Source organism: Rhinatrema bivittatum, chromosome 9 (genome assembly GCF_901001135.1).
Source record: "Rhinatrema bivittatum chromosome 9, aRhiBiv1.1, whole genome shotgun sequence".
Taxonomy (NCBI): Eukaryota; Metazoa; Chordata; class Amphibia; order Gymnophiona; family Rhinatrematidae; genus Rhinatrema; species Rhinatrema bivittatum.
Window position 1 is genome coordinate 44,442,620 of NC_042623.1, and position 22,178 is coordinate 44,464,797.

Consider the following 22,178-nt stretch of genomic DNA (forward strand, 5'->3'; position numbering starts at 1 on the left):
TGCACTGCTGTTTTCACAAGAGTTCAGGCACTGTCCCTCACTCTGAAAACTGTAGTGGTGTGCAGTAAGACTGCTGCGCTGTTGGTCACTGGGTGAGGCGGTGAGAGAACTGGGAGATAAGTTGGGGAAGGGGAGAAAGAGTTCAGGGAGATAAAGACCTGCTTGGGGTAGGGAGACAAGCTGGTTGAGGGATATGAGCTGGGAGAAAGAGTATTGGAGGGGACAACTGGGAGAGAGGGAGAGAGTTGGAAAGGATGAGTTTAGGAAGAGTTGTTGGAAGGGATGAACTGTGGGAGAGATTATTGGAAGGGATGAGGAGGAGGTGAGAGTGTATTGTTGGGGAGAAAGTATTGGAAGGAGTTTAGGGGAGAGAGTGTTGGAAAGAGCAAGCTTGGGGGGAGAGTGCTTGCGGGGATAAAGAGGAAGACAGTGTTGGGGGGATAAGCTGGGGGAGAGGGTAGAGTATTTAGAGGGAGTGACTACTGCCTTATGGTTAGGGCTTCTGGATTGCAGGGATTTTCATTTGGATGTCGGCAGAGCCACAGATAGCTACTTCTTTTAACTGCTGACATTTATAGCTACAACCACAGACACTGTTGTACTGCAGCGAACATGGGCACCTCTAAGAAGTCAGTATTGCCTGTAACTACAAGCTCCCTGTATAATCTGTGGATTGCTAAAGTAAAATCCCCCCAAACCAGAGTTCCTGTTCGTACCCTGGATCAGTCCAGACAAGTGGGTTTATTTATCCCTACCAGCAGATGGAGGCAGAGAATAAAACTTTGAGGCATGCTACATAACCGAGAGTGCCACCTGCAGTTCTTCAGTATTTCTCTGTCTCCAGCAGATGGTAGAGGTGTTAAACCTGCAGTCTGGAGTTTAAAAAAAAAATAGGAAAAGAAGATTTATTTATTTATTTATTTAAAATTTTTATATACCGGCATTCATGTTGCAAACACATCATGCCGGTTTACATATAACAGGGGTGTACAGTGAACAATTCAATAACCTATTTGTGTAGAAGGAAGCAGTTACAAATAACAAGGTAAAAGAACTGGGAGGAGAGAAGAAAAGGGAGAGAATAACATTAGGTATAGGTATTTACATTAGTAATAACATTTTTACATGTGGAAGATGTGGAAGATTAGTAATAACATTTTTACATGTGGAAGATAGGAGATTTGGCTCCTGAAGGTGCTAGGTTCCTTCGTGGGCCATCCCTTTGGGCGAGCGGGGGGTTGGAAATCCCTGGTTGTCTCAGCCCAAAGCCATCAGAGGACTTGATAGCCAGGGGTCCTGGCTCCCTCAGTTCTTCTGGGTCTCCCTCGCCTGTTCCTGACTCAGGGAAGTATTCCCACTATTGTCTTGTTTTAAGTGTACTGCCTCCCCTTTTTTGTTTGTGAAGTAAAAAAAAAAAGGGAGTAGCTGCCAGTATGTGTAAAGTGTTGGCTGGGCTGGAACGGGATGAGGAGGGAGGTTGCAGCTGCACGCCAGAGTTCCAGGAGTTTCATTGCTGGCGATGCAGTGTGCGTCCAGAGGCCGCTTTTCCACAGCCAGGGTCCAGAAGGACTCTGTGGCGTTTGGTGTGGTGGGAGACAGCGTTCAGGGCGCTATCGGCATGACACGAGTGTGAGAGCAGCATGGCGCAAAATCTCGCAGCCTGTGGGGAGAAGCAGTCTAAGGGCAGGTGCACCTTTCCCTGATGGTGTTTCCAGGGGCGAAGGAAGCTCCCAGGTGGCAATGCACAAGCATTTTACTCTATATTCAGGTGCCGGCATTGAGGCCGCCAGTGATGAGAGAGAGGTGGCGGCCATCTTGCTTCTTCGCGGTAGAAAGCAGATGGAGTCGGGGAGGTCAGCCGCAAACCCCCCCCCCCCCCCCCCCCCACGCTATCCGATGGTGTAGGACCTGAGGACCAGGAGAGCAGGGAAGAGCCAGATGAGGAGATCGCTGAGCATACCATTGATCCAGAGGAGGTATCCTCCAGACTGCAGAGGACCTGGTTCTTTGCACGCTGTTCAGCACCACCTAAGGACTGGGCCATAGGCAGAAAGGACCACGTGCTCTCCCATCAAGCTCTCCACATCCTCGTTCGATCCCTTGTACCCATTCTGCTAAGAAGCCCGCAGATTGAGCAAGCGACCACAAGTGGGGAAGCTCATCAGTTTGCATGGATGCGCAAGTAGCAAGGCTACGCAAACAGCACGGTCCTCATTCTCAGAGTGCACCATGCTGAGGGCCGCAAGAAAATCTGGGAGGGCTGCTTTGTCGCTTAGGCTTTGGACATTCTTCGGCAGAGGAGAGATCCATTACTAATTTGGAAGCTTTGGAGGGTCCTCCAGGGGTGCTGGTGATGGCCATAGGGAGGATTCTGGGGTCCACCAGAGGAGGTTCTGGATGTGGATGAGCCCCTATCGGACCAAAGAGGTTTCGGTGCTGGAAGGAGTTGATCCTACAGTGATCTGTCGGTTCTGGAAGAAGGAGCTGTGCTCTCTCATCCTTCAAGTTCTGAGGGTGGTCCTGGTTCAGAATGGGTTGCATGATCCTCCAATGGTTTGCCTGACCGAGGAAGGTGAAAAGCAGGCGAGCAGGGAGTGGGAGGCTCCTGAGGCTGGTTCTAAGCCAGCAGGGCAAAGGGAATTTCCATGGTGGTTAAGACCATCCTGGTGACAGGTGCAGCTACTTTGAAGGATATCCAGGGTCGGAAACTGGGAGTCCTCCTTAAGAGGCTGCTTTGAGGTTTCAGCCCTGAGCCTTCGTGCGGCGGTCTGCAGAAGTCTGATGTAGAGGGCCTGCTTGTGTTAGGTGAAGAAGGCGCCCGAAAGCAATCAGGTACGAAAGTGGATGCGGCTCAGGCTGCTTGCTTGGAAGCAAGAGTGGCCTATGTGGCGGATGCTCTGTATGACATGATCCAGACTTCTGCCAGAAGTATTGTCTTGGCTGTAGTGGCTATGAGACTACTATGGCTATGGAATTAGTCAACAGAGATTTGGGCTAAAGCCCAACTTTCTAACCTCCTCTTTAAGGGAAAGTTGCCATTTGGAGAGGATTTGGAGCAGCTCATGAAGCAACTGGGGTAGTTGAAGGGTAATAAAATGCCTGAGGACAAGAAAACCACCAAGAAGTTTGTTCCTTCACAAGCTTGATTCCGGGAAGCAAGGAGGTTTTGTGCTGGCAGGAGCCCTGGGCTGGTGGCATAAAAACAGAGTTTGAGCAGACAGTAGTCCTTTTGAGCCCAATGAAGGCCCCCGAGGGACGGTGGAACCCAAGCGGGAGGCGGAAGTAAGATTAGTCAATGAAGACAGGCTGGTCCGCTCCTCTCCAGGTGCCTATCTGTTGAGCTAGAAGGATTTCTGAGCTGCAAGTTTTATAGTGTAGGGACCCTTTCCTGCATTTTTTTCAGAGGAGGTGGTTTCTTAATGGACGGTTACTTCGCCTAAGATGGTTTCTTTATTTCACTTCAATCAGGAGATCGAGTTACCGACCTTTCCGAATTTGTCTGCGGATGCTCCTGTGGCAAGGGAGCTTCATTTGTTAGATGTGCTTTTGTGATATCTTAAGGTGACGGATGCCTTTCAGAGACCTGATTATTTGTCCTGTTCAGTGGCGCTTAGAAGGGAAATAAGGCATCCAAGGGCACTGTTGCCCAATGGCTGAAAGAGATGATAGCTTCGGCTTATATCTGTAAGGTCCGGTTGGTGCTAGAGGGGTTGAGAGCACATTCCACTAGGGTACATGCAACCTCGTGGCGTAGTCAACTGCTTTCTCCGCAGGAGATTTGTCATGCGGCGATTATAGTCTTCTCTTCACACTTTTATCAAACATTACCACTTGGATGTGCGGACACCAGAGGAGGCGTCTTTTGGTGAAAGTGTGTGTGCACAGGTCTTTCGAGTTCCTGCCCAGAATAGAGGGGCTTGGGTACATCCCACTTGTCTGGACTGATCCTGAGTATGAACAGAAAAGGAAAATTGGTTCTTACCTGCTAATTTTCATTCCTGAAGTACCACGGATCAGTCCAGAGACCCGTCGCCATTTTGTGAAAGACTTCTTCACTTCTGGATGTTGCTGAGCTGATATGTTATAAATTCAGAATAATGAGAAATGTACATAGTTTGAGTTGTGCGTTCTATTAGGTTAAGAGGGCCTAGTTTTCAGAGGGCTCCAACTGTTAAGTATCTGTTCACCCCAGGTTAATTGGGTTTTGTTAAGGTAGTCATCTTGGTTTGGGTATAGGTCAATACTGAGGGACTGCAGGTGGCACTATTGGTTATGTAGCACTGCCTTAACGTTTTGTTCTCTGCCTCCATCTGCTGGTAGGGATGAATAAACCCACTTGTCTGGACTGAACTGGGGTACTTCAGGAACAAAAATTAGTAGGTAAGAACCAATTTTCCTGCTTTAGCTACGGTGTAGTATTACTATACTCCTGGAAGAATTCTGCACAAAAACTTAAAACAATTTGCATCTTTGGGTAAGAACCTTTTTCTGTTTTGAAGTTTAAATTAATTATTATTCAAACACAGTAATTACATTCTATAATTTTGATAATTATAATATGCAGAATTTTAAAATTTTGTGCACAGAATTCCCCCAGGAATAAAATTGCATATATGTATTAAATTATTTTCACAAAAATGTTTGCATCAAGTGGGCTTTGCCTCTTATTTTTTAATTATTGATTTAATTACCGGTATAAGCTAGGATATTTTGTGATTTATCTAAATTTAACAAATTTGCTTCCATAGTTTTCTCGATGATAGAAATTAATGGCAATTTTTCTGTTTTGTGAAATAGCATCCCTTAATTGTTGCTGTGGAGCTAAGCAGAAAGTCTGTCTGAAAAGCAGACAAGCATAGCATAGTAAACTGTTAGATCAGCAAAATTGTAGAAATGAAGGAAAAAAGGATGCATTCTAGATTTTACATTAGGTGTAAAAAAAAAAAAAAAATTCTGTTGGTGGTAAAGCCAGATAAATATTTGCTGGAGCTGTATTAACTTTTCATGCTGAAAAGCATGTCTGGTGTCTATTAATTCATTAATACCAGAGAGAAATTGATGGGAAGACCAGGTTCAAGACATGGAGGTTTTGTGCTTTACTGGACTTAGTATACTGTATTTTGTTGTATGCTTAGTATTTCTGAAAATCTTATAGGTGCTGAGCAAGCTAGTTAAAAGTATGAAGTCTTCAGAGGAAATTATTAATGTAACAGCACTCTGAATTTGTAGTATTTTTCTCTTTCCAGAGCCTTATGCTGAAAACCCAGAGCCCACAAACACAAAGGAATGTCCATCCCCAGATGGTTATCAGAAAGCCAAAAGTCCTTCAAAACTGAGCAAGGTAATGCATAAAAATAGTGTTTAAATCTAGCTTCAAATAGTAGTTATACATTTGACTATAGTGCTAATGGGGTAGATTTTCAAAGGGTTACGTGCATAACCCCCGAAAACCTACCCCTGTGTGCGCTGAGCCTATTTTGCATAGGCTCAGCGGAGCACACAAGCCCCGGGACGCACATATGTCCTGGGGCTTTCCAAAATGGGCGGGCCGGGAGCGTGGCAGCAGTTCGGGGGCGGTCCCGAGTGCTCCGGCACAACGGCCTGTGTTGGGGCATGGCGGGCCGGCAGCTGGCCGGCGCGCGCAAGTTATGCCTGCCTCGGGCAGGTGTAATTCCTGAAAAAAAGGTAGGGGGGGATTTAGTTAGGGCCGGGGGGGTGGGTTAGATAGGGGAAGGGAGGGAAAGGTGGGGGGGGGGGATTGAAAAAAAGTTCCCTCCAAGGCCGCTCCGATTTCGGAGCGGCCTTGGATGGAACAGGGAAAGCCATTGGGGCTCTCCTTGAGCTCGGTGTGCACAAGTGTGCACCCCCTTGCACGCGCCGACCCCAGATTTTATAACATGTGCGCACATGTTATAAAATCGGGTGTACATTTGTGCGCGCCAGGTAGCGCGCATAAATGTACCCTGCGCACGTAACATTTAAAATCTGCCCCAATGTGTTCCAGACTATGAATATTTTTTAATATAGTCAGTAGTAGAGCGCCTCTAGTGCAAATAATTTGGTCAAATTTAAATAATTAATGGTAGTAGTAATGTGCTCAGGGAAGAGCAGCATGTGAGCATGAGAAGCAGAACCAGTGACTCTCCTTTGGTTGGAGTAAACCTCTCAATAAGTCAGCATTGCCCCAAAGTAACTACTGACAGCAGTTATCTTTTTGTGACAGTTGGTAGTTTCTGCACATCTACTAGGATAATGGAACTAAAAGTGTTGATAAAAAAAATGACATAGACTTAACAGAGAGGCTAAATGATTTCTTTGCTTCGGTCTTCACTGAGGAAGATGTAAGAGTGAGACCCATGCCAGAAATGATATTCAAAGGTGATTATTCTGAGCAACTGAAACAAATATCAGTGAACCTGGAAGATGTACTAAGTCAGATTGACAAACTAAAGAGTAGCAAATCACCTGGATCAGATAGAATACATCCCAGAGTGCTGAAAGAACTGAAAAATGAAATTGCGGTCCTGCTATTAGTAATTTGTAAACCATCATTAAAATCATCCGTGATACCTGAAGAGCCTGGAGGGTTGCCAATATAACAGCTATTTTTGAAAAAAGTCTCAGACCGGTGAATCTAACATCTGTGCCAGGCAAAATGGTAGAAACTATCATAAAGTACAAAATTGCTGAACAACGGATAGGCGTGGTTTAATGGGACAAAGCCATCATGCATTTAACAAAGCAAAGTCTTACCTCACCAATCTGCTACATTTTTTGGGGGGCCTAAATAAACATGGATAAAGATGATCCAGTTAATATAATGAATCTGGATTTCCAGGAAGCATTTGACAAAGTCCCTCATGAGAGACTTCTGAGGAAATTAAAAAGTTATGGGTTAGTGGGCAGTATCCTATTGTGGATTGCAAACTGGTTAAAAGATAGAAAACAGTAGGGCTAGGCTTAATGGTAAATTTTCCCAATAAGAAAGGTGAATAATGGAGTGCTCCAGGGATCTGTTCTGAGATCACTGCTTTTTAATATACAGGATGGCCCATGGAAAAGTAGCCTGCTTCAAATACCAGTGCCACACTCTTTGGAGGAGGCCATAGCCCCTTGCTCTCTATCTGCTGACTGTCCTTCTGTCTGGCAATGTGGTGCCGCCCCATGTGCGGTGTTCCAGCTTTATTTTGCTTTCCTATTCAGTCCTTCTGTGCACTTGCTTATTCATGTTGTCATACTATCATTGGAGGCAGGTTACTTTTCCATGGGCCTCCCTTTCAGGCCAATACAGAAAACCCTGTGGGAGAGCCGGAGAGCGCCAGCTCTCCCGACGCGCACCCAGGCCACTCTCCTGGGCGTGCGATTCAGAAAAAGAAAATATTCAAATGAGGGCCTGCGGTAAAAGGAGGCGCTAGGGACACTAGCACATCCCTAGCACCTCTTTTTGACTTTCCCGGTGCCGGCTGAAATTAACTCCTGCCTTTGGCAGGCGTTAATTTCTGAATGTAAAATGTGCAGCTTGGCTGCACATTTTACTTTCTGTATCACACGGGAATAACTAATAGGCCCATCAACATGCATTTGCATGTTAGGGGCGCTATTAGTTGGGGGGGGGGGGTGGACGTGTGTTTTCCACGTGCTATTACCCCTTACTGTGAAAGGGGTAAAAATAGCGCGTCAAAAACGCGCGTCCAACCGGGGGCTAACAGTGCGCTCCACTGGAGCATACTTTACTGTATCGGCCTGTTTATTTATAAACAACCTGGAAATGGGGACGAGTGAGGTGATCAAATTTGCCGATGACACCATATTAGTCAAGGTTAAATCACAAGAGAATTGTGAGAAATTGCAAGAGGATCTTGCAGAACTGGGAAGACTGAGCATGCAAATGAAATTTAATGTAGACAAATGCAAAATGATGCACTTAGGGAAGAGTAACCCAAATTATAATTCACAATGCAAGGTTCCATGTTAGGAGTCACCAATCAGGAAAAGGATCTAGGCATCATCATTGATGATACATTGAAATCGTCTGTTCAGAATGCAGCAGCAGCAGCAAGAAAGCAAATATAATGCTAGGAATTATTTGGAAAGGAATGGAGAATAAAACAGAGAATATCGTAATGCCTCATATCATTCCATGGTACGACCTCATGTTGAATATTGTTTGCCGTTCTGGTCAACACATTGCAAAAAAGATGGAATTAGAAAAGGTACAGAGAAGGGCAATCAAAATCATAAAGGGGATGAACCAAGTCCCCTATGAAGAAAGGCTAAAGAGGTTAGTTCTCTTCAGCTTGGAGAAGAGACAGCTGAAGGGAGATATGATAGAGGTCTATAAAATAATGATTGGAGTGGAACAAGTAAACTTTAATTGGTTTTTTACTCTTTCAAAGAGTACAAAGAGCATTTAAAATTAATAAGATAAAATATTATTTTACTCAAAGCATAATTAAGCTCTGGAATCTGCATTTAAAAACGGTTTGGACAAGTTCCTGGAGGAAAAGTCTATAAACAATTAAGTTAGACTTGGAGAAATCCACTGCTAATCTGTCTACCCCTTGGGATCCTGCCAACAGTGACCTGGATTGGCCACTGTTGGAAACAGGATACTGGGCTTGATGGACCTTTGGTCTGACCAAGTATGGCAGTTCTTATACCTTATTTCTTTGATGGGGGAAGTAGTCTCACAGGAGTGCCTTTTAAAAGGTTCATTTTTGTAGTTTGTGGGGTTTGCTGGAAATAATTAATTGCATTTATTACTCAGTTACCACAGCACACTAAGTACCCGATACACTAAGGGTTTTTCTCAAAGACACAAAATGGATAAAATTGTTAATGAGTTAGAACAAGTCACAATACCTTGTTTCTTCAAGCAATGTTGTCCTTCAAATTAAATGAAAATTTAAAAACAATTCTTACAAGATGGCAGGAAAGTTGGTAAAGAACTAATAACCCCTGCTTCTTTATATTCTGCTAGACGTCCAGATGTATGGGTTTATGCTATCCTTCCAGCAAATGAAAATAGAGAACCACAGATTTTTCAGTGACATCACAGACTGTAAGAAGTGGTGCAGCCTGGATACTTGGCAGTATTCTTTATCTCCAGCAGATATAGATATGTTTTGGCTGGTGCATCAGGACATAGCTTCAGGCCTTGCCTTCTCGTAGCGTGTCTGCTCACTTTTACAGCAAAAGCTTTCAGACTGTTTTCCCTGGTGAAGTTGTTCCAGTGCTTCCCAGGGCAAGAAGGTATTAAATGTATTCCCTTAATGGATCAGGCCCTCTGTTCTGGCTCCCAGAATTTCCCAATTTCCCTCTGTGGGCTCTAGTAGAGGGCTTCTAGGTTTCTTCTCCAGATCTGGTTGAGCCAGGGGGTTGCTGGGGGAAGCAAGAGAGGATCTCTTGGACAGGCTTACTCTCTTCTCTAGGGTTGAATTTGTCCCCTGCCCACACCAACTCTCCTTTCCTTTCTTAGGTTCTTTTTTTTTTTTTTTTTGCAATCTCTTGAAGTAGTATCACACAAATTGGGTAAAGCTGCCTTGCAAAAAAATAAATAAATCAACAATTTCCTACGGTATAGACATTTGCCATGGCTGAGATTCTTAGGCAGCAGAGAGCAGGCTGCCAGCTTCCTGGGCAGCAGCATTCCAGCAGAAGAGGTTTTTCAACAAGGTTTCAGGTCAGCAGGACTCTCCGACTGAGAAGGAAAGCAGTGTGGATAAAGCCACTACATATAGAATACGGTCATTCATGTGGGGACTGGCACGTGGCAGAATGGCCTTCCCTTATTGCTCTTTCTGGGTTGTAGCAAGAGCACCTTTGCAGAGCAAGCTCATGGTGTGTTTTTCTTTTCCTTTATGTGGGTTGACTCCTGCTTTTGTGGTAGACCACGCACCAGCAGAAATGGTTGCTCCTCTGTCCCAGACCTACTTCAGTCTGGGGCTCTAGGCTCTTTGATGTTGTCTCCCATTGGAGATGGGTTCTGGATTTTCTCATCAAGAGGAATCTTCTTCCTTTCAATAGCAGGTTTTTTTTTCCCCAGTCTTTAAGCTTTTTATGCCAGGCTTCTTTGCTATGCAGAAGCCTGGTCTGAAAGAGATCTTAGGGGCCTTTAGCCTGGATGATTCTTCAGCCTTTCTCCATATGAACACCTAGTGCCCAAGCAGCCTAACTTGGCTAAAGGATCCAAGGACTTCTATTTCTCTGAGTTTTCTTCTTTTGACTCGGATTGTAAGGTGTAGGCAGAGACAGTTTGAACAACTGGGAGTTGTCCCCTGCATAAGAAGACTTTTCCATCATTAAAGTGTTTCAGAAAGGGGAATCTGTTTCTCTTATCTCCCTGGTTGGTTGATTTTTTTTTTTTTTTTATGTTCCACTGGTCTAAGTCAAAGGTCAAAGAGGCTTTTGAGGGTGGATCTTTCCTAGGAGGGGGTAAGGAAACCTGCTAAGTGCTTCCGCTCCACAGAGCGGTTAAGCATATAGTGGTATCCTAATCAAAGTCTCATGCTCAGCGTCAGAAAGGACTTTAATCAAGCTGTACCCTCTTTCAGGACAGGATAAGGAAAATGTATTTTGGATCCTTAAGTTAATATCCTGGTATCAGCTGTGACTTGCAAGTCAACTGTTATGGTGGATAAGGCTTTTGAGGACCCACAAGATTGAATGCTTCCTGGAGCAGTCATCCTCCACTGTGGTTTTTGGGCCGTTCAGTCCTCCCATCTATGGAAAATATGTGGCTTGTGCCTTATTGTGCTGAGTTGCTCCTGGAGAATCTGGAGGCATATCACAAATCTGGGCTGCCTGGTATGTGTAATGTATGATCTTATTAGGATTTCTTCTAGGTCAGTGGTGTCAATTATTATGGTGCAAAAAAATGTAATGTGGCAGAGTCCTCATCTACAACCTGTTTCAGCAAGCTTCCCTTATTGGAAAGTTACTGTATAGAGACAATTTGGGAAAGTAAGTAAAAAATGTGGGAGACTTTAAGTCCCAGAAACTCCCAGGGAACAGGCTCTATTCAGCATCCCAGGCTAGTAGAGGTCGTGGTTGCTTCAGGTATGCCAGAAGATACAGGCCAGGGAGGCAGTCATCTCTAGTGGTCAGGAATCAAGGAGAGATTTTGCCCTTTTGTGAGGAAAGGAAGTAATGAAGTGTCAGTGCTTGGGACTTCTGGAGATAACTATTCAGGCCCATGAGTCAGCAGGTCCCCTTCGAGATGGTCCCAGTGGGTGGTTGTCTTCAATAGTTTTTACTAAGAGTGGACTCACTTCATGTCGACCTAGTGGGTTCTGTTCAATCTACATCCTATTTTCATTGTCTCTAAGATGTCCTCCCTGAGTATCTATAGGGAAATGATGATAAAGGCTGCTCTGGAGAGACTTCAGTATCTGGAAGCCATAATTTGGTTTGGTTCATGGCCTTGGTCAGTACTCTGTTTGCTGTGTGGTTCCAAAGAAGGGTGGCTTTTTCAGGCACCTCCTAGATAACAGAGGGATCAACCAATAATTTCAAATGTCCCATTTCCAGACAGAAATTCTTTGCTGTATCATTGCTTTTGTGAGGCAAGGAGACTATCTTTTGTCCTTTGACTTCTTAGAAGCTTACTTCCACTTTCCTATCAAAGGAGAATTACTGAAGATTTCTTTGGTTTTGCATTCCAGTTCAGGGCTCTTCCTTTTGGGCTCACAACAACCTCAAGGACTTTTCCAAGATCATGGTGGTGGTTGTGGCCCTCTTCCATAAAGAAGGTATGGTGGTTTATCCATCTCTGGATGATTGGCTAGTAGGGCAAAATCATTTCAGCAGAGCCAGGTGGACTTGGCCAGAGTGGTTCAAGTGCTAAAGAGCGTGGTAGCGAGTTACATAAAATCAATCTGGTTTCTTCCCAGTCTGTAGAGTATTTGGGAGGTAGAGTGTTTGTAGAGTATCAGGGAGGTAGAGTATTTGTAGAGTATCAGAGTGTTCCCTGTACATACCAGGATCAGTCCAGACCGTGGGTTATGTCCCCCTTCCAGCAGGTGGAGTCAGAGCAAAAACTGAGAGGGCGGTCCCTCATGACTGGTGCGCCCTCTGTAAACCTTCAGTATTTCTCTGACTCCAGCAGATTCGGGTTGCACTTTCGGTTCTCCCATTTTCTTTCTGTGAGAATAGTTTTTGTTGATTTATTTCTCCTGTTTTCTTGTTAACACTTTTTACTTGGATGGATCTTATTTAAAAAAAAAAAAAAAAAAGGCAGAGGCTTTTCATTGTAGCTTTGCTCTACTTTCTATGGGCTGTCCTGCTGCAGGCTTGCAGGCAGAGCTTTCATTCAGTGACAGACCTGTCATCCAACAACTACTCGGGTCTCAGGACCTGCCTCCAGGGGAGGCACAACAGGCGGAAAGGCTGGAAGCCGTCATAGCGTATGGCGCGGACGCGCTGTAAGATCTTCTTCGGGTGCTGCCCAGGTCTATGGTTTCCGTAGTCTCAGCTCGGCACCTCCTCTGGCTCAGGACCTGGTCCGCGGATTCCTCCTCCTAGTTTCAACTCTGCTTCCTTCCCTTCAAGGGTAAGTTGTTGTTTGGAGAGGAGATGGAGCAACTTATTAAGTCGCTCGGGGAGCTTAAGGTACCTAGGTTACTGGAAGATCGTCCTCGGAGATCCAGAGCGTACAGCTCCGCGTGGAACCGTTTCAGAGGACAACGGCGCTTCCGCCAGGTGCGGCCAGTGCCCCACAGGCCGCCCTCACGTAGATCACAGTCCTGGTCTTATTCCTTTCAGGGATGAAGATCAGCCCGAGACACCCTCGCCCAAGGGACTGCCACTACATCTTCACAATGAAATATTGCAGGCCCACTCTTCGATTCCCCGGATACGAGGACGCCTGTCGCTCTTCTACGAGGAGTGGGTCACAGTCACCTCAGACCAAGGCGTCCTGGATATTCTACAGAGACAGGTTTGCCTTTTCTCCGTGCGGACTAAGGAAACGGGGCGCAGTACGTCAAATGCTAGACCGCCTCCTGGATCTGGGAGCAATTCTTCCGGTGCCACTACCGGAACAAGGACTCTGCCATTATTCCGTCTACTTCGTAGCCCCCAAGCAAGGAAGGCTCCTTCCGGCCGATCCTGGATCTCAAGATGGTCAACAGGACGCTCAAGATACCACACTTCAGGATGGAAACTCTCCCCGATGCAGTGCATCGGGGAGAGTTCCTGGCGTCCTTGGACTTGACGGAGGCTTATCTTCATATCCCCATCCTGAAGGAGATCAGCGCCTCCTTCGCTTCAAGATTTTGGGGCTCACTTCCAATTCCAGGCCCTGCCATTCGGCCTGGCAACCACTCCTCGCACCTTTACCAAGGTGTGATGGTAGTGGTGGCAGCAGCCCTGAGGAAGGAAGGGATCCTGGTTCCTCAACTTTCTGGGAGCTCATTTCGACATCAAAGTAGGCACAGGCTCATTTCGTCTGGAGCGGGCCCAATCGCTCCTTGTTCAGCGTTTTTGGGACCTCCAACTTCCCACAGCCTGGGACTATCTCCAGTTGCTAGGTTCCATGGCCTCCACGACAGATGTTGTGCCTTGGGCCTTTGCCCACATGCGTCCCTTACAAAGAGCATTACTCTCCCGTTGGAAGCCGGTATCTCAGGAATTTCATGCTCCTCTGCCGATACCGCCCCTATCCAAGGACAGTCTGACCTGGTGGCTCGACCTGGATCATTTGCTTCGAGGAGTAGAGCTCGAGGTTCCACAATGGGTACTCGTTACAACAGATGCCAGTCTTACCAGCTGGGGCCAGTGTGCGGTTAGCACTCGACACAGAGTCAGTGGACCCCAGAACAGGCAACTTGGCCAATCCACCATCTAGAAACAAGAGCAGTCCGTCTTGCGCTGCAGCGTTTTCTGCCCCTAGTACAAGGCCGAGCAGTCCGGATCCTCTCCAACAACGCCACAACTGTGGCGTACATCAATCATCAGGGAGGAACAAGAAGTCTCCATGTGACTCGGGAGACGAACAAGCTGATGCTGTGGGCGGAACTCCACCTGTCTCATCTGACGGCGTCTCACATTGCAGGGGTGGACAATATTCAGGTGGATTTTTTTAAGTCTCCAGCGCTTAGATCCCGGAGAATGGGAACTGTCCCAGGAGGCAGTGGCACTACTCGTCACACAATGGGGGACTCTCCATCTGGATCTGATGGCCACGCAAAGGAACGCAAAGGCTCCGTGCTTTTTCAGCCACAGAAGGGAGCACGGAGCAGTAGGTGTCGATGCCCTAGCCCTCCCATGGCCGAGGTACATCCTACGTTCCGTGTTCCCACCTTGGCCCCTGGTGGGAAGAGTGCTCCGAAGAATAGAGGGTCACCAGGGGCCCTGATCCTCGTGGCTCCAGAGTGGCCTCGTCGGCCATGGTTCGCAGACTTAGTCAACCTAGCGGTGGATGGCCTGCTGCGCCTGGGGCATCTGTCAAACCTCCTACGGCAGGGACCAGTATTTTTTGACCAGGTAGATCGCTTCTGTCTAGCGGCCTGGCTTTTGGAACGGCGCCGGCTGAGGAGACGAGGGTATCCAGTGGCAGTTATCTCCACTCTTCTCAAGGCTAGGAAGCCTTCCACCTCCATGTCCTATGCCCGAGCTTGGAAAGTGTTTGAGGCTTGCTGCCAGTCCTCATGTCTCTCTCCATGGCATGCGACCATAGCCCAGATCTACAGCGAGGGCTGGAGAGGGGTTTAGCCTACAATTTTCTCCGAGTTCAGGTAGCAGACTTAGGTGCTCTAGTTCCTCATCGGGATGGCCCTCCTCTTGCGACGCACCCGGACGTGGTCCGGTTCTTGAAGGGAGTACAGCATGTGAAACACCGATTCGCAATTTATGCCCCTCGGGGAGTTTTTGATTTTGATCCTTCGTATTCTTGGCGGGCCGCCCTTTGAACCGCTGTAGAGCGCTACCCTCAAGGACCTGACTCTTAAGACAGATTCCTTGGTTGCCATCTGTTCCGCTCGCAGAATCTCGGAGCTGCAAGCCTTGTCATGTAGAGAGCCTTTTCTACGCTCTAAGGATCCCGGAGTATCCTCTGGAATCGTACCATCTTTCCTTCCAAAGGTGGTCTCGTCTTTTCATCTGAATCAGTTGGTGGAACTGCCATCATTCCAGGCTGAGGATTCCAAGGAGCTCCGGCGCCTAGATGTCAAGCGAGTCCTCCTTCTATATCTGGAGGTTACTAATGACTTCCGCTTATCAGATCATCTTTTTGTCTTCTGGAGTGGTCCCAAGAAGGGGCACTAGGCTTCAAAGACCACCATTGCCCGATGGATGAAGGAAGCAATCTCTACCGCATACATTGGCACGGGGCGTTAGCCCCCAGACGGTATTAAAGCTCATTCTCTCCGAGCTCAAGCAGCTTCCTGGGCAGAAAGTCGAACGGTCTCTCCGCAGGAATTTTGCCGAGCGACCACTTATTTATTTGTATTTATTTATTTATTTATTTGTTTGTTTATTTAAAGGTTTTTTTATGCCGATAGCTGTTTGCACATCTTATCGGTTTACAAGTAACGTACAAAAAGGTAGAGAAAATACATGGAACTTGGAAGTCTTTGCACACTTTTGCGCATCGCTATCACTTGAATTTGCAATCAACGACCTCGGTTTCTTTTGGGGCTCGGGTCATTCGAGCTGGGATATCAGTGGCCCACCCTATTTAAGGGAAGCTTTGGTACATCCCACGGTCTGGACTGATCCTGGTACATATAGGGAAAAGAAAATGATTTCCTTATCTACTAATTTTCGTTCCTGTAGTACCATGGATCAGTCCAGACGCCCACCCTAAAGATTTTGGAGGTTTTTCTTTGGGATAATCCTTCAGCTCAACTGTGTAATCATTTCAAGACTTGTTTGGGACTGACTGAGAGTTCACATTGCAAGTTTGCCTATTCAGATTTACAGTTTGATGTTCAATTTAGTTGATATTCATTTTTGTATTATTCCATCCAAAGGGTTTTTCTTTGTTGCTTGGATATTCTTAATACTGAAGGTTTACAGAGGGCGCACCAGTCATGAAGGACTGCCCTCCCAGTTTTTGCTCTGACTCCATCTGCTGGTAGGGGGACATAACCCACGGTCTGGACTGATCCATGGTACTACAGGAACGAAAATTAGCAGGTAAGGAAATAATTTTCTTGTAACTCAGGCTAAAATAGCTAAGTTGTTCGGCTCAAGTGTAAGATTTTCTCCTTTGGAAAGATCCCAGAGCTTGGGATTTCTCCAACTTCTGGATTCTATTTCCACTTCCTTAAAGTTGGTCCACATGTAGCCTCTACAGATTCCTGGTTGACTTGCTGATCTCCATAATCACAGAACTCTGGGATTTGCCTTCCCCTTCTGCCTTCGGTAAAGGAGAAACTGTCTCCTCAGATTTCCTATGAAACTTTTTAAGAAACTGGATTGTGTGTCCATATTTGGATTGTGATCTCACCAGAGCCTAGTGGGCTGGGGAACTCGCTGTCATGGCAGAGTAGGCCAAAGGCTCTGGTCCAGAATAAGCAGCCTTATGGTCCATAAACAGGGTGGAAACCAGAGCCATCAGGTTGAATTGCCTCTATTACATCCCCTGCTATTAGTGAAGGGCATGGCAGTTCAGATGTTTTCAGGAAACGCCACACTGGTAGCTTATGTAACAGACAAGGGGACACTCAAAACTCAATGGTGGCTCAAAAGGTAAGCATGCTGTTCCGCTGGGCAGAAAGGAATCTACTACAGTTCCCAGTAGCTCACATTGTAAGAATGGTGAACATCTAGGCCATCTGTGTTGGCAGAAATACATTGGATCTTGGAGAGTGGGAGTTCAGCCAGGAAGCTTCCCAGACCTGTGAGGCTTCTTCACGTGGGCTTGATGTGTTGGGTTGGAGTTGCCCTATTCCAGCTATGGCCAATGAATGGGCTTCTTTATATTTTTCTTCCTTGGGTTTTCATAGAACTCTGAAGGGAATAAAGATTCTTCTTTCAACACTCAATCTAGTAACTCCAGACTGGCCAAGAAGACTGTGGTATGTCTATCTGGTGAGGCCAAGGACTGATGTTCTTCTCCATCTTCCTATTGTGAGTGGTCTGTTACTCCAGGGTTCGATGCTGATGGAGGATCTAGCTCTATTTCGCTTGACCACCTGGCCCTTGGCAGAGCTTGCTATAGGCATGTCAGATCTCAACTTTTTTTGGCTTATTTATGTTCAGTTATATTGTCATTTTGAAGTTTGTTGCAAAGCTCTGTCTGTCCACCTTGGTGAATGGACATGCTGTCCATTCTGGCTTTTTTTTTTTTTTTTGCAAAAGGATTTGGGAAAGGCTTAGCCCTTCTTTCCCTAGGGATTCATGTGGCAGTTATTTCCTGCTATAAAAGTATGATTCATGGGATCTTTTTGATTTCCTACCCAGATATGCTCCTCTTCTTTCAACGAGTTAAGAGGTCCATATTCAGAAGCCATTTAGACGGATAACATAATAGTTATCCAACTAAATGGCTTATCTGGCTATATTCAGCCTTTATCTGGCTAAATTCTAGCCGGCTAATAAGATAGAAGGCTAGAATTTAGCCAGATAAGTTAGAGGAAGTCCAGGGGTGTAACTGGGCGGAGTTGAGTTAGCCGGTTAACTGGCTAACTGCAATATTCAGAGTTGGCTGGATATCTTAGCCGGTTAAGTCTGGTCGAATCAAAGAGCTGTCCTAAAGTTAGCTGGCTATAGTTAGCCGGCTAACTAATTAAGATAGCCAGCTATATTCAATAGTGTGGCTGCACTGTTGAATATGCCTCCAAAATTAGCTGGATAAGTTTATCCAGCTAACTTTGCTGTCTTGACTGTGTCTGAATATAGACTCTAATTGTATTTGTTTCCCCGCTTATGCCCTGATGCCTTAATGAGCTCTAATTTTTGTTTTTTGGTGCTCTGAGCAGTTTATAAGAACATAAGAAATTGCCATATTGGGTCAGACCAAGGGTCCATCAAACCCAGCATTCTGTTTCCAACAGTGGCTAAACCAGGCTACAAGAACCTGGCAAGTACCCAAACACTAAAAAGATCCCATTCTACTGATGCCAGTAGTAGCAGAGGCCATTCCCTAAGTCAACTTGATTAATAGCAGTTAATAGACTTCTCCTCCAAGAACTTATCCAAACTTTTTTTAAACCCAAGTACACTAACTGCACTAACCACATCCTCTGGCAACAAATTCCGGAGTTTAATTGTGTGTTGAGTGAAAAATAAATTTCTCCAATTAATTTTAAATGAGGTACTTGCTAACTTCATGGAGTGCCTCCTAGTCCTTCTATTATCCGAAAGTGTAAATAACTGATTCACATCTACCTGTTCTAGACCTCTCATGATTTTAAAGACTTCTATCATATCCCTCCTCAGCCATCTCGTCTCCAGGCTGAACAGCCTTAACCTCTTTAGCCTTTCCTCATAGGGGACCTGTTCCATCCCCTTTATCATTTTGGTTGCCCTTCTCTGTACCTTCTGCAGTGCAACTATATCTTTTTGAGATGCAGTGACCGGAACTGTACACAGTACTCAAGGTTGCAGTCTCACCATGGAGCCATATAGAGGATTTATGACATTTTCCCTTTTATTCACCATTCCCTTCCTATTAATTCCTAACATTTGAAGCTTTTCTCCTTTTGGAGTGTATAATTTATATAAGGTTATCCACAGTGTATAAGGTTATACACAGTCCCTTATTGAGTGTATAATTTGCAATGTTACTTATTATGTTCTTCTATTGTTTTCCATCAGATACTGTTCCTTTTCTCCTCTTCCTGTTTTTCCCTCTCTTCTCTCGCCCCTTCTCTCTTCCTATCTGCTCCCTCTCCCCCCACCCTGGTTTTTTGTAATTTCCTCCTTCAGTTACATTGTAAACTGGCATGATGTACCCATGAATGTCGATATATAAAAGCTAATAAATAAAATAAATAAAAATAAATAAAATAAAGATGCAAATTTCTTGTGGCTATATGAATTATAGGTCTTATTTTGCAGATCCTCCTGTATTGTTTTACCGCAGAGTTGGTCACTTTTCCTCTAATACCATTGTTCCTAACACAGGGTTGTTTTCCCCTCCTAGCATTCCCAGTGGGAGAATATCGTGAAAACCATTCTTTCTTCTTCTGGGTTGTTTGTCAAATCTTACTCAGATATCTAAAGGCAACTAATCCCTTTAGGAAGACCGATTGGCTGTTTGTGATATTCGGCAGACCTTACACAGGGAAGCAACTTCAAGATTCTTTGTCCATGTGGATCAAAGGAATGATGTTCTCGGCATGATTTCTGAGAGGTCTGCCTTCTCCAGAGATTTTGTCCTGATTTAGTGAGGGCTCTGGCTTCCTCTTGGGCAGAGTCTACAGCGATGATACTAGCGAACATTCACTAAACTTTGCATTTTACGTGTGCTGAAAGCAGCAAGAGCTGTTCTCATTTCTTCATCTCACCCCCACCTTTCCAAATTCATTCATTGAGAAAACCACTCTTACTTGTACCCTTCTCCTCCATGGTAACTGGTATGAGTGTTCTCAGAGCAGCCTGTCATTTTCTCTCCTGTGTTGGTACAAGGATTGGGTATTTTCCATGCATATGGATGCTTTCCATGCATATGGACTGGTCTAGCAGGATGAATAAGGAAGGAGAAATTTGGTCTTACTTGTTAATTTCTTTTCCTTGAATCCTGCTAATTCAGTCCAGGGCCCTCCTGGAAGGAAAGTTGCTGAATTTTTACTTTGAATGAGAGCTCCTCAGATCTCAGAAGATTCTTGGTCTTTCTCTGTGGTGAGAACCCATGGATTCTCTGTATCGCCACTTTGTTGTCTTTCTTGCTTTCTTTTCCTTTTAAGAAATTCTTAGAGGGGGTTTCAGTTGGAGGGTTGTCTCCTGTTTTCAGATTTTCTTATTTTTTAAAAACATTTTGTAGTTTGGTCATAGGGGCTTTCTCCACTCCTATGGCTTGATGTAAGGTTACTGGCAAGTTCCCACACTACACCACTCCTTATAGTCTATGATGTCACTTAAAGGTTGTGGTTCTCTGTCTCCACCTGCTGGCAGAATAGCATAAATCCACATGTTTAGATTGATTTACCAGGATTCAAGGAAAGAAAATTAACAAGCAAAAGCAAATTTCTACTTTCAAGATGCAAAAGGGAAGTTGAATTAGCACAAGTTTGAAACTTGAGAGCACTTGTGTCAATCAAGGCTTCAACTGTAGCTGCTACCCATTTGTACATCATATGTATTCATACTTCAATCATCATAAAAAAAATCTATCTAAAGTGAAGAGTATTTCTCACATTTGCTTATCTATACTTGGTTCAGAAATGGCTAGACATTCAGGATGCAAAATCTTAAGGAGTTCTCTTGGGAAATGGAAATGTCAATAGGGGCACCAAATGTGTAGGTAGATGTGATTAACCAGGGAGGAGACAAAGGCAGGGTGGGTTAGGAAAGAAGTCGGGATGCTGTCCTGGGGATTGAAGTTAAAATCACAAAAAATATTGTGAGAATCATATGTTGCCACTGATCCTACCATGATCTTCATCCCCTTCTTTCATAAATTTCAAAGCTTGCTTAAATAAAAAATAACGATGCATATTAAAATGTAAACTGAAAACATGTTAAAATTTAACTGAAAACTAGCATGTAGTTTATATATTATTAAATAAAACTAAATAAGTATGATTTCAATGTGGCAAAAGAAGGAACTAGATATGATATAATAAAGTTTAAAAAAAAGGGTTCAGTAAATAAAGGAGGACCCTTCACAAATATGTATTTACTCTAAAGTGAACGTATTCTTGATTTTTATTTTTTTTAAGAATATTATTGATGCACATCATAATCACTTAATCATAGAAGGCTGCCATTTTGGAAATAGCATCTGTTTTACAACTAATGCCTGCCTTTTTGTTTTCTGTCGTGTGGCAGATATAATTGATTGCAGCAGTACTGTGGTAGTTGGATTCTGGCTATGTTTGTGTTATTGGCTTAGACTTGTTTCTGAGAGAGGAGGTTTTTATTTTATTAGTTATAGTCTGTTTCTTTTCCTAGTCTGACTAGCCTCCAGTGCTTTAGACTTCTAGCCCAGTGAAATTTAGGGTCATCCCTTCTCATTGACATTTCTGATCAGAGTGAGGTGGTAAAGGGCAAGGATGAGATACAATGAATTTTCATTTGTGGCTGACAGATGTTTATCCAATTGGGTCCTGTCACTTCCTTTGCCCAGTTATCTTAGAAGTAGTCCTCTGGCTGAGGGACTCTTGACTGTATAGCCTCCTTTGGAGCCCCAGTGCATGTGATCCTTAGAACATCCACTAGGCTTGCCATTGTGTAAAGACAAGGACCTTGAAAGTGTTATGAATATTAGGAAGGGGAAAGGTTGCTACCAGCCAAGGCCAGGGCAAGAGTATTTGGCGCTCTAGTCAAACCTTTGGTCATGCACCCCCTATCCCAATGTACCTGCAGCACAGCACTTCCTCCTACCAACAGCAGTGGCTCAAGCACATCATTTGCTTCTTTGGTGGTATTGTTTCTGGCACAGTACCATTCTGGGCCTCATGCTAGTGGGATTATGCCACACCCAGAATTTTGGCAGTCTGGGCAACCACCTAGTTTTCCTAATGGAAACACCTACCATTGCCTCTTTGGCAATGTATTCAAGATAGCCCAAAGTACCAAGATAATTGAGACAGTTCAAAATAGTTTTTTCAGCTAACATTTTTTATCTAACGTAAGCACTAGATTTGAGTTGGTGCTAAAGACACTTAACTAGATTTTATACACAATTGTAAAAGAAAAATAACTTTGCATCCAAAAGAATTGCATAAGGTGGTTTAAAATATCCAGTCCTGTTGTCATTTGTTTCTGTGTAGCCTAGAAATCCCCAGGAGACTACTCAGCATCAGCTACCCATTTAACGGCATTGATGTTTATTATCTACCTTATAAATGGCCTGTGACCGACGGCCCGCAAATGCGCAGTAGAGCGCAGCTCTACTGCGCATGTGCGGGCAAGGACGTCAGTCAGAAAAAAAAAATAGCGGTGGGGCCGCAGGAGCGGGAGGAGAAGCAGCGGCGCCGCGCGCGCGCGGTGCCGCTGCTTCTCCTCCCCAGATCTGCCGGCAGATCTCGGGGGGGGGGGTGTCACTCCCGCGCCCCCCCCCCCCCCCC

The 22,178-nt window shown here is 45.0% G+C and overlaps 1 protein-coding gene across 1 annotated transcript in view; it reads left to right on the forward strand.

Annotated features, from left to right (window-relative positions):
- KMT2E (lysine methyltransferase 2E) overlaps positions 1–22,178 on the forward strand; it is a 607,980-nt gene that overhangs the window by 578,577 nt on the left and 7,225 nt on the right. The window contains 1 exon segment of the mRNA XM_029615154.1: positions 5,247–5,341. Coding sequence (XP_029471014.1) covers positions 5,247–5,341 — 95 coding nt within the window.